This window comes from Cardiocondyla obscurior, linkage group LG17 (assembly GCF_019399895.1).
Source record: "Cardiocondyla obscurior isolate alpha-2009 linkage group LG17, Cobs3.1, whole genome shotgun sequence".
NCBI classification, from domain to species: domain Eukaryota; kingdom Metazoa; phylum Arthropoda; class Insecta; order Hymenoptera; family Formicidae; genus Cardiocondyla; species Cardiocondyla obscurior.
The window spans coordinates 53,384-65,970 of NC_091880.1; the positions used below are offsets into that span (position 1 = coordinate 53,384).

The following is a 12,587-nucleotide window of genomic DNA, read 5'->3' on the forward strand; positions in this document are numbered from 1 at the left end:
AGTGAAAAGATCGCCGAAAGTATTTTGGGCCAAAATCGAACAAATGGCGAATCATAATTATCTGAGCGATCCGAAAAACCCTTTCTTCTCTTTAGAGGACGACGTGGATGACGAGACGTTTCTAAGGAGCGCGCCAATCAGGACTGCACCCACGGGACACACGGCTCAGTATCATAACTACGACAATGACATTACGCAAAAACGTCAGCAGCTACTGCAACGTAAAAAAGACATTGAAGAACGCACGGTGCAGTCTTCAGAGAGATCTGTTTCCCTCCTGAGAGACTCTGAACAGATTGGCGTAGCGACAGCCGAGGTACTTGTAACGATATACCACCAGCTCATTATCATAAAAATGCAGATAGTGTAGTAATCTGGTAGATAATGATGTATGTTTAACAAGTACACATTCAACAAATAACTTTGACCTTTCTACAACAGATGGCTTAAATTATTGGTTCATCTATAACAGAATTTTATACCTAATTTCTGTTTTCAGGAATTAATCAGGCAAAAGGAACAGCTGCAGAGGACAGAGAAAAGATTAGATGATATCAACAGTACATTAAGATTTAGTCAGAAACATATACAAGGGATAAAGAGTGTGTTTGGTAGTCTGAAGAATTATCTCAGTGGCAAATCATTAGATGCTCCAATATCATCTGCAAAATTGTCAGAGTCTTCTAGTTCTGGATCTATGACATCTCCCGCATTGTCCAACACATTAGAACATGTACAAAACAATATGAGCAATTCATATTCGTCAACAATGATAACAGGAAGTTACAACGATCAAGATCTGGAAGTTGTTAAACCTGCCAACGATAGGGTTACTAGAGCTCTTGAACAAAATTTAAGTGAGATGAGTGGATCATTGGTAAGATTGAAACATCTAGCAATTGGTTTATCCGAAGAAATTGATTCACAGAACGATCTGATTGATAATATTACTGATAAAACTGAAAAAGCGGACATAATGTTGCAGCAACAGAATAAAGATATGTTACATTTATTGAAAAAGTAAATTTGGCAAATATCATATCAGAAACTTCTTACTTGTAATGTACTATACTTCTATGAAGTATTGATGAATGTATGCTGCAAGAATTAATCTTTGGTTTAATTAGTATTATTAAATATAATATATATCAGCTGTGTAATTATGTTGTGCGATGTATTTATAAAATTTTTCACAAAAAATGTTTACAAAAAAAAACTACAATGGTACAGTTAGAATATTTGTTACGAGAATACATAATCTTTAATAAAGAATCTTCTCTATACAGTTGTCGATATTGTTAAATTAAAAACGATATCTGTATATGCAAGTGTTAAATGAAAAATTTTTTATTATTTCTCAACTTTTTTTTGGCTGCTCGGCGATCATCTTAGTGTTCATAAACATAGAAAGTCCGTTATATTAAGCCTATTACTCACAGCAATAAGAATAAGAAATTCGATTGGTCGAAATGGACTTTTAGCTTAAAGTAAGTTCTAATCAGATGCAAGAGCTTACTGAACGGTTGTGTGCGCTGAACGCACCTATTGTGCATCTAGTTTCTGTTGAGTGGCCGTATTCTCCGTATTGATTATTCTCTGTGCTCAAGTGCTATAAAGCCAAGGAAGAAGAAGTGATAAGAGTCAACCAACGTAAAATCAGATCTTTTAATCGTAAGTTTAATCGGATGATATATTGCACGTTCAATTTGTATCAAGAATTTAAATAAAAGAAATAAATATTATTACACCCTTATAATTTTTATTTTTTTGACTAAATAAAGGTTAGTTCAGACACTTTTATGTACACTCGACATTTCCAAATGCTGACCAATCATAGGCTCGATATAAAAGACGCCATATTATTTTTTTATAAAGTAACAAATTGTCAGATATCCACGTCAGTTTGAACTACCTTTTAGCTTTCTAACCATTTTTTTTGTTCGCACGTAACTAGAACTTTCAATTGTTTTCATATATATATATGCGATACCATTCCTAAGGAATAAATTTCCCTAAAAATCGACCAATAATATTACATACGTGCACATTAGCAATATTCCAATCTTCATACTGCTTCACACTAGTTCATACTTCAGTTATCGTATCAATGAAAGTATCGTGGAGTTTCTATGCGAAGTGTTTTCCGACTTTTCCATTTTTTTTATCGTTATAAACAGTTTAGCTCAAAAAACCGTTTGGATAACGATTAATTATTTTTTGGCACAGCTTTTTATAGAAAATGTGAACGCATTAATTTCCGTACGTTTCAACGAATCCACGAGTCAGTAAAATAATTATAAGCCAAGCAAGTAGCCACCTTTCTTTTTTCAGCGATATTTCTCGAGGTGCATTTATGGTTTCTTTAAGGTTACTGTTTTCACGACGTTGAAAATGTCCACGTTCAGATTCTTTTTTCGAATTATTCATGAATTTTGCACGCTCGTGGAAAGCAACGAGACGTTAAATAATATATATTTCAATTAAACAAAAATGTTTCGCGAATTATCGTTAGACACATTGTAAATAATACTTACCAAACTCACATTTTTTTTCGTGATAGTTAGAAATTGTATTTTATGTTTTTATTTAACAGGAATAATCGCATGGAATAATTTGAAAGATTATTAAATTCGATTGGTGATAACATTTAATTACAAATCACCATTTTTAACATGGAATTGGAAGTCATTTGTATTTCTTCTGATGATGAGTCTCACTCACAAAAGGTATGATGAAACATCAATAATAATTATACTCCAAAATCTTTAAACCCAACCTCTTGTTCTTTCCCATTTTCCACCAATTTTTAACAATGACAGCTTAATTGATTAAAGGAGAGAGTAAAGTAATTATTGTAGAATATCGAAATTATTTTATATTGTATATACTAATCCTGATCATATTATTGCCACAGGAAAACAAAACAGACAAACTGGTGACAAAGTTTGTAGTGCCTGGTGTTGGAGAGCTTGCTTGTGGTAAATTAGAAACACCATTTAATAATAATGACAAGGTTGAAGAAAATAGTCTGAAGCGAAAAAACTTGCAGAACAATGTGAATGAAACATCTTGGAGTAGTATGGAAAAACGACAGAAGTTAAGTTTTGATCAAAGTACATCTAGGGAGAAAAATAATTCTATAAATATATCTAACATATGTTCTATTAAAACTGATTGTAATGAACAGTTAAAGAAAGATAACGAAGCCAAAAAGCCACAATTAATTGAGAAGGAAAGGAAAAAAGTATCATATATTTCGCATGATGTCTTTCCTTTATTTATAAGCTTATGTTGGCAAAAATGTCCAGAGCAGGATAAAACAGATATGAATAAAATTATTGATAAGTTAAAAGCACGTTATGAAAATTTGGATCCAATTTATGCTCAATCAGATAATTTTGTCACATTGATAAATAACAAGCGTTCAGATATTATGAACAGCAACAAAAAGATATATGTATATATACAGGAAATAATGTACGAGATGAAGAAAAACATTAAAAAGAAGTCTTCAGCATTGAAAAATATTGCAGTTTATGATGCAGTTCCATCTACATCATATGCCACAAGTAGTGTAACAATTAATAATAAGAAAGACTTTAATAATGATGACAAAGATTGTGATAATGGTGGTAGATGTGATGATAATGAAAACAATTATAATCAAGATAATAAAAATCCTGAAATAAAAAGAAGAACAGAGAGAATACTACAGACTATGAAAAAATGTGAGGCGCGTATAAAGAAATTGGAACAGGAAGAAGTTGATTTTAATGAGGAAAATGATAGTAATTATATAAAAGTCGAGAAGTACAAGCAAAGAATGGTGGAGCTATATAACAAACTTTGTGAGTACACTGGAGATAATCTTGATGCTGGACGCCCATATTTGCGTCCAAAACATTTCAATGTAACTCGTATTGATGCCGTGGATCAAGCAATAACGAATTTCATTAATTCTAAAATTACTCAACGAAATAAAATGAAAAAAATAGGAGCTCTTACAAATGCTTTAATATTTCCTGATTACAAGGATATCTTGGAATGCGTTAATAGATGTAACGAAAAAAAAAATTTAGGTCTAGATGAAGACAAACGAGAAAAAATAGGTAAGATGAGTTTTAAATTAGGTTACAATTTAAAATTTATTTATAAGTATTTTTATTTGTGCAGAATATTTTGTTCTTCTATTAATTATTACATGTATTAAATATATTTATTTATTGCAGCAAAGGTCGGGTTCAAAGAACTTGGGGAATATTTGCAGCGCTCAAGACGTAATGATTATTGGGATACTTTTTCTTTATATCTTGAAAACTCAGAAGAAGATCCTGCTTTAAAAGATAAAAACTTGGCCAAAAAATTAAGTGACAATTATACTGAGGGTAAAAAACGATTAAATGCCTTAATGGATAAATATGCAGAGAGACAAAATGAAATAAAAATGCAAAATGAAGAAATAGATTTGGAAGAAGAAGATGACGACGATGATGATAAGAAGGACTATGATGACGACGACGATGACGATAACAATGATGATGATAATGATGAATACGATAATATAGATGAAAAAAAGGTAAATGATAAAAATAAAAAGAAAAACGACTTATCTATAATAAGTGTTGAAGAAAAAAAAGATAATAATAATAAAAAAGAAGATGTGGATAAAATGGTTAAAGAAATTAAATTATCTGTGGAAAAGAATAAGCCTATCATACGCCTAGTAAATATATGTGACCCTACGAATACAGATGCTCTAAAGAAAAATATGACTGATGTCACGCAAGAGAAAGAACTTGACAAAACAGTTAAAAATTTTCAGCTAAAACCTTCGCAAAAAAATGTCGTCATAGTATCAAACGATGGGAACAAAAATATTATCAAAAGAATAGCACCTACACCATGTAACAGTAAAAATATCCCAATAAACGTTGTATCAAATAACGTGAACAAAACACAAGAGAATTCGCCAGCGGATTCTTCTATAACGAACTCCATAAATAGTACGTATATTAACAGATTAAAAAAGACTATGTCAGTCGTCAGTAACTAATAATCAGCTTTCCACTTAGGCCATGTTAGTCATTGGTGACCGATAATACCAAATTGAATACATATATTAATAATTAAAACATTTCAAGATAAAAAAAAAGAAAAATGCATTTAAGTATTATATCTAATTAATATTAATATGTAATTTAATTTATTAACATCTCTTAGTTCACAGTATTACGTGGCGTAAATGGAAAGATTCATAAAAAATACTCTAGACGTGACGTGTTAATTAAATTAAAATATAAAATACAAAATAAAAATCATATAAAATATTTGCATAATTATAAGTATTTTATATGTCTGTTTGTAGAAAATGTAGCAAAAAAAACCGCAAAGGTACCAAAAGAAATAACGAATCCGACAACAGAGAAGATAACAGACAGAGACACAACAGGCGAAGTTACAACAAAACTAAGAAGAGAAGATGTAACAGAAATGTTAACAAAGGATGTAAAAGAAATTTTAACAAGAGCTATATTAGAAATTAAAAATAAAAATACAACTAAAGTAATAAAGGACGTGGTAGAGACAATAGCCGAAGTTACAACAAAGCTGGTGACGGAAGATGTAACAGAAATAACAACGAGAAATATAGCAGAAACAGCAGAAAAAAATACAACGGAAAGACCAACTGAGAATACGATAGATGAAGAAACCGAAAATCCATTACATGATGAACAAGTTGAAGAGGAAAAAAAGCCTGTGCTTCGGTTACGTTCATTCGCTAAACCTCCTACAACTTGGAAGGATTCTCAGCACAAAGTAGATAAGATTGAAGAAATAGTTGATTTGACTAGTGACGGGCCAGTTAAGCAATCGCCGGTTGTTACTAAAACGCCTGTTGCTACCATAACGCCTGTTGCTACCATAACGCCTGTTACTACCAAAACGTCTGTTACCAAAACGCCTGTTATTACTACTCTACAACTTGGAAACAAAACGGTTCCCATAATAAAAAGTCAATCAATTAATATGGTTGTACCTAAAAATATAATTAGTGTGCAAAATATTACGAATAATTACTTAAAAGTGAATACACGAACAGGACAAATAATAGCACCAGTGCGTGACCTCCGAACCATACCAGTCAATTCCAGTCATCAAAATGAAATTCAAAAGACGAATGCTGCGAGAAATGAAATTACTTTGAAAAAAAATAATACAATATTAAGAGTTATACCTAAAAAATCGGTTATTATATCTAAAAAGCCAATAGTGGAATCTGTTTCGGAACAAACAAATGCGAATTCATCAACATCAGAATCCAAATGACTCTTATATTTAGTAAGAGCTGTTTTTTCAGATCATTGTTATACGAAAAACAGCAATGATTTAATTCATTTGATGAAGTGATTATTTTGATGTAAAATATATTCATTATATTATACAAATTATTTTTATTTTATAAGGTAAATATAAAAAAGAAAGATAAAAGTAATATAAGTAATGTAATCGCTTTTAATAAATTTCATTAATAAATTTAAATTGTATTTTATAATGAATATAGTGTTTTATCATATACATATAATAAATTTTTAATTATTTACACGTTTATTTCGTGCTAACTTCATTACAACACTTTAATTATCACTTAATATTAATTTTGCAAGATCATAATTCGGATCTAAAAGTTTCTCCACTATGTCAAAATGATCAATATTTTGAAGTAAAAGATATTCCACATTATTTACAATGGGAATAATTTTCTGAAACAATATAATTTTACTATTATTAATATTTCTTTGAATTTAGTAAAACTTTTATGTACATATATTGTTTTAAGTGAAAAGAGAAAGAAAAAAAAGTGTATGCGTGTATGTATATATGTGTGATATATGTTTGTACTAGCTAGCAGTAAACAAGTTTGATATTTAATTAGGTACCTGGGCGTATATGCGCGATTCATTCACAAATACTGGAGAATCGCAATCGCCTACAACTACGATAACTTTGAAGCCACTAACATGTCGTTCTTTTGCTTCATCAAAAACAGACAAACTAAACGCCTTAATTTCTTCGCTGAAAATAAAATACAATGTATATTTGTTATATAAATCATATACATGTATATATTTCATTTAATAAGGAAAGATAAAATGTTTACTCAGTCAGTTTAAGAGCTGTTCCAAAGCTGACGTCGATTAGAGGTTTCAAATTATAAATACCGCCTATCAATATCATCTTTTTTAATAATGTAAAATATCCTTGTTGCGTCATGCGATTGATCCAATCGTCGTCGTGTAGTAAACATGCTGCCAAATGTGCTCCAGCGCTGTGTCCAGCAATGGACACATATCTATGTATATTTCATGTAATTGTATATATAAAGAATTACATTTTTTTTTAAGAATTTTATATTCAATGAACAACTAAAATATTAAGTAACGTACTTTGATCCTAAATCCGCCGCGTATTTCAATATCTGTGTAATTGCTGATTTTATTTCTGCTACTATATCTCCAATTTTCACTGAAATACAAAAAAATAATACAGTTATATGATTCAATAAGATAATCTTTTTAATCTGAGGAATTTAACATAATAAGAAAAAATATAAATTTTGAAACATTTCTATAAACATTTATATCGAGTTTTTTTTTTTGTAAATAATAAAATACAGCATCTCTTACCATTCGGACACAAGTCATATCCAACTGTTATTACTTTCATCTTATTTTTAACAAACAAGGGTACCGAAAATCCAGCGTGATCCTTGCTGAATTCCTGCCAATATCCCCCGTGGATAAACACGAGTATCGGCGCATCTGAAATACATAATTACTTTTCTGAAACGAACAAGAAAAAGGAACCATGTAAAACCAACTGCAAAATAATTTAAGTTGGAGATAAAAAAAAAAAAAAAATAGAATGGAAATACCTATTAACGTATTTGCCAAAAGTTATCCACGTATACTTAATTTATTTTAAACTATGACTAACGTATGACTAAATTGCTACCTTTCGCTTATGCGTGCGCTTTATTTGCATATCAAAGAAATATGTACATTAAATCAGGTCACATTTGCAAGTAAAAGTCTCGAGTCTTAAAAACAAGATTAATCTTTCCACTTTCTACTTGTTTGAAACGTGACGAAATTTTCTTTTAATTTCAGAAACTTGTGACCTGTGGAAATTGTCCTTTCAATTGAGTCGTCATTAAACCATACCTTTCGGCAAATCAGTACCATATATGTCGTACTTTGTGCGCTCTGTAGTGCCGTATGATACGTTAAGCTCGCATTTAATGGTTCTCCGATTCTTCTCTGAAACTGCAACAAAACAAAGACCTTTAGAGATCACATATAAGAGCACATCTGACACGCCCAACGCGAAGCGCGTCGTAATTACGAGATCGGAAAAGTTTAATGCTGCTTTTGCAGAGAGCTTTATTGTAATTATAATTTCAACTGAGAAAATCGTTTAATTTACCTTCCTCGCAGAATTTAAAAAACCGTTGAAGCAGCTCCTCGGACTTGTATCGTTTGCTCCACTCGCTCGGGGTGTACAGTCGCTCCAGCTCCTTAAAAATCAAATAATACGTTAAAATTGGATTTATTAATAAGCGGGGATTAGTGTCGCACGAGATTACGTACGGACGTGGCCATTCTCACAATCGGTCAGTTGACTCTTTAGAAAATGATAGATAAGCAAGTAATCGCTATATAGCTCTTACTCACAGCAACGCTCATTAGAAACTGCTGCCGTTGTCTTTAGATACGCGATACGCTGCACTTCCTTGGCTTTGCCTGTCACTATGTGTGCGAGCACTGCAAGTATTACAATCTCAAGTACGTTTGTTTCTTGTGAAAGCACGAAGGTTAAATAAATTTACATAAAAGCGGGAACAATTTATGTGTGTTACCGCAATGCCGCGTCAATTACACAACGAAGCATTAAAGTAAATTAAATTAATTTAATAATAAATAATTTAATTATGTGATTATCTTCATATACACGACCGAAAATAAGAATCGTGTCAACATATCTTCGATCTAAGACTCATGTTTCTCTATCTAAATATTCTAAATTATCTGAAATATATTTCAAAAGCCCATTTCTTGAAACAAACATGATGCGCGTTTTAAACATGCTAGAATATAAGGTATAACAAATAGCCCAAGGGTAATTGTTATTAATAATAATTAATGATAATTTTGATAATATTGATAATAATTATTCGTTTATCGGATATGGTCTTGCATACGCATCTCATTGTGCGAAGGTAACGAGAGAAGACTACGGGAGAGACCACGAGGCTGCGGAGGTGGAAAACCAGAAAAACCGGCCCTCTCCCTTTTCTTTCTTTCTTAATCAGCCTCTCCGTCCGATCCTCGCCGCACGTCGCTCGCCCTCCGTGCGAGAGAAAGAGAGAGAGAGAGAGAGAGGAGGGCAGGGTGAAGTTACAGGTACCCGCACCAGCTGATGTATCGAGAATCGTGCCGCGTCGACGCCTACCCGCAGACCGCAGGTAAGAGAAACCCGTCGCAGTCAAAAATTCTCGAGCTGATTCATAGAAATGCCCCGAACCCGGCCGGGGCGTCGCAACGGTTTGTGTCGCATTACCGAAATTCCATCTCGGTAACTGGCGATCTCAAATAATATTCACTTAGGAATTTCAAGGAGGCTCGACCGGAGAACACTTTACCGTATTTCCACGGAAATGTACCTTGAGATAAAAAAAGAAAAAGAATTTTTATTAGTACAAGTATTTTTTGTCTTGTATTTAAGATCTAGATGTAAATGTTACGTTTATGATTATATATTACGTGATGTATTATAATGTTTATAATGTAATATGATCTTAAATAAAAAAAAAAAAAAAATTATTATTAAAGGTAACAATTTGGTTTAGGTATCGACATGGATAACACTAATCTACCTTTTTCGGGTTTACTCTCAGTCACCGCAGCTTCTCTTTCAAGACAAGCCACAACTCTTGTGCATGTTGAAATACCAAGAAGATCACTAACCTCGAATTTTGAAAGGAATTACTTGGCCATGGTAGTAAACGTTGATTAGATTGACGTTGTAAAGTGTTTGCGGATAAAAAAATTCCTTGGTTTTTTACTCGAACTTTTGGCGCAGGAGATGGTGTTACACCTGTAAAAAGACTAAGTACGTTAATAACAACAAGCTTGGAAACCAAAATTATCATTGTAACTCGTAATTTTTTTTTTTTTTTTTCTCGCGAGAAGAAACAGAAAGTTAAGCGAAAAAATGTCATAATTATTCCTAATCAATTTTTTTTTCCAACAAATAAATATTAATTAAAAAAATTACATTAAAAAAACGCCAAATTTCATAACCTATAGAGAAAATTTTTTGTTAAAAAAAAATACGTTGATATACGTTTTATCTCGCGCATAACATTCCCCCCTCCCCCATTCATCTACCTTTTAATCACGCGACGTTCAAAGATCAGAGGCGCGTCTTTTCGTTAACACGAAAGGCATAGACACGACGTGTTACACGTCGAAACGGCCGCCGGATTCTTGACGTTCCTGATGGCCCTTCTTGGCTTACGCGTGCCTTCGCCGTCGACCCTCAACATGCAACGGGGAATCAACGGCGACAGGTTAATTTATTTAACCCACCGGGTACGCGTGACGGCAATTAGCGCTGGACGCGACGTCGAATAAAGTTTTCTTTTACGCGTTGAATTCGCGATTACGGCGGAAACATGCGCGACCATGATTCTAAATATGAGACGAGAATAAACGCGATAAGACCTTTCTCAACCCGACCTATTTAAAATTTTTTTTTTTTTTTTTTTTTTTTTTAATAGAGTAATAAGAATAAAAGAGAGCGAATGGATAAGTATATAGAATGATTACTTGTATGTACAAAATAATATCTGACGAAATACGATTGTTATCTCAATTACGCTGCTAAATAAAAGACTGCTTATGAAATGATGTAATGTTAGGCATTAAAGTTATCAAAAGTAAAATTAAATGGAAAGAAAAAAAGAAGTAGAAAAAAATTTTACGATCCTGCCAGGATTCGAACCTGGAATCTTCTGATCCGTAGTCAGACGCGTTATCCGTTGCGCCACAGGACCGTCCTTGGCTACGTGAACTTTGTGACTGGTATAAAAAAGTATATATTGATTATGTTAATTTAAAATATAAGATAATAAATTATCATTAAAATTAAATTTAAAAGCTTTATCCGACATATTCCATCGTGTGTCATTCGCGCGAACTCGTGAGATGACCGTAAAATCGTGCCTACGTAATTATATTATTTCATCACCGTGATATTTACGGGAAAGAAATCCGGTTAATTATGGATCTGTTTATAATTTTACAATTTTAACAATAAATATAATTGACTCGATAGAAATAAATTAAAGTGTTGCAGCTGAGCTATATTCTTCTACTCTCTGTTAAAAATTAATTACTACAAAATTAATAAAAAAAAAAAAAAAAAAAAAAATTATTTAAACGCGTCCGAGATGCAAGCGCGTGCAGGATTACATGTATCGATACGTGTAATATTGATTGTAAATTAAATAATCATTTAATAATATTATGGCTTTTATCTGCCGGATCAAATTACGGACGTCTATGAAAAGTGCTGTAAGATCGCGAGATAATCGCACGATAAGATATATATTATCTGCATTTTTCTCGCGTTCCGTAAATAATAGACCCGGCCATCTGATTCGGTGTCAATTGTGCCATTGTGCCAACCAGCGTAGAAAATTGTATTACAGTGCCACTTGCACATTTGTGTCGCGCAGAGAAAGAAAGTCGCTCTCGGATGGAAGTCGAAAAGTACTTTTACAAGAACCACCACTGTTGATCTCCAACTAGAATTGCGCAGTGTATCTTTTACTCGAGCGCATCAGACCTGCAACAAGACAAGGATATGCCTTATATATGTATATCCTGCGTAACAATTAAAGAATCTGCTTCGCGTGAAGGCATTGAATTCTGCGAAACGTGACGGAGGCAAACGGTATACGACGTTGCGGGCGAATAAAAAGGATTGTTCTGTCCAGCCTCGAAAATTGAATATGCCAAGCCCGACCGGTTTGAACTCCTTGGTCTTTGAATTCTTCGCAGAGCGCTTCTCGGTGCTCGCCGAAGGTGCTCGTTGAAGGTGTTAAAGATCCTTTTTCCGCGGACCGGCGCGCTGATTCATCTGAACCCGCAAAGTCCTACCTGAACGGCCAGATAACGAGGTAAGACCACTCGGGAGCGATTCTACGAGATGAGTCAAACAGCTGGCTGTTACTTCAACACTTTCTCAAACGCAACCCGATAGTCCCCGGCTCGGGAAGATAGCGTTATCCCGCTGATGTTACTTGCGGGGCTATGATATACGAAGACGACGTCTCGCCGGAGTATCTCTATCCGTTACTTAGTATTCGATCGCCTAAGCGGTAATCTGTTAAATATAGACTTAGCAGGAATATATATTAATCAACGAGGAGGCACAGGTTTCACCGCACCGGTTCTATATTTGGAGCGCGCGCGCGCGCGCGCCTAACGGCAAACGATGATTATAAAATGATTTACGATTCG

At 33.3% G+C, this 12,587-nt stretch overlaps 3 protein-coding genes and 1 non-coding gene across 12 annotated transcripts; 2 read left to right on the forward strand and 2 right to left on the reverse strand.

Annotated features, from left to right (window-relative positions):
• The first annotated feature begins 43 nt into the window (after window positions 1–43).
• On the forward strand, window positions 44–1,283 carry Snap29 (Synaptosomal-associated protein 29kDa). The gene is made up of 2 exons (XM_070668447.1): window positions 44–316; window positions 500–1,283. Exons 1-2 carry the CDS (start codon window positions 44–46, stop codon window positions 1,022–1,024), a joined length of 798 nt encoding a protein of 265 aa, XP_070524548.1. The 3' UTR covers window positions 1,025–1,283.
• Window positions 1,284–1,429: 146 nt separating this feature from the next.
• Window positions 1,430–6,529, forward strand: Daxx (Daxx-like protein). 7 transcript variants are annotated; one of them, XM_070668437.1, is made up of 5 exons: window positions 1,430–1,671; window positions 2,594–2,726; window positions 2,915–4,109; window positions 4,230–5,003; window positions 5,366–6,529. In XM_070668437.1, the coding sequence occupies exons 2-5, from the start codon at window positions 2,673–2,675 to the stop codon at window positions 6,325–6,327; spliced, it is 2,985 nt and encodes a 994-aa protein (XP_070524538.1). In that variant the 5' UTR covers window positions 1,430–1,671; window positions 2,594–2,672; the 3' UTR covers window positions 6,328–6,529. The 7 variants fall into 7 exon arrangements, with proteins under 7 accessions (XP_070524538.1, XP_070524532.1, XP_070524533.1 ...); XM_070668431.1 differs by lacking the exon at window positions 1,430–1,671 and adding an exon at window positions 1,963–2,519; XM_070668432.1 differs by lacking the exon at window positions 1,430–1,671 and adding an exon at window positions 1,963–2,345.
• Kfase (kynurenine formamidase) lies at window positions 6,522–10,776 on the reverse strand. 3 transcript variants are annotated; one of them, XM_070668444.1, is made up of 9 exons: window positions 10,449–10,776; window positions 8,649–10,155; window positions 8,485–8,575; window positions 8,223–8,324; window positions 7,686–7,820; window positions 7,446–7,524; window positions 7,160–7,351; window positions 6,939–7,074; window positions 6,522–6,761 (listed from the first exon to the last, which is right to left on the reverse strand). In XM_070668444.1, exons 2-9 carry the CDS (start codon window positions 8,658–8,660, stop codon window positions 6,636–6,638), a joined length of 873 nt encoding a protein of 290 aa, XP_070524545.1. In that variant the 5' UTR covers window positions 8,661–10,155; window positions 10,449–10,776; the 3' UTR covers window positions 6,522–6,635. The 3 variants fall into 3 exon arrangements, with proteins under 3 accessions (XP_070524545.1, XP_070524547.1, XP_070524546.1); XM_070668446.1 differs by lacking the exon at window positions 10,449–10,776 and having other exon boundaries at window positions 8,733–8,822; window positions 10,026–10,442; XM_070668445.1 differs by lacking the exon at window positions 10,449–10,776 and having other exon boundaries at window positions 8,649–8,822; window positions 10,026–10,442.
• Window positions 10,777–11,043: 267 nt separating this feature from the next.
• On the reverse strand, window positions 11,044–11,116 carry Trnar-acg (transfer RNA arginine (anticodon ACG)). The gene has a single exon. It is a non-coding gene; the product is annotated as a tRNA-Arg (tRNA).
• Window positions 11,117–12,587: the final 1,471 nt, after the last annotated feature.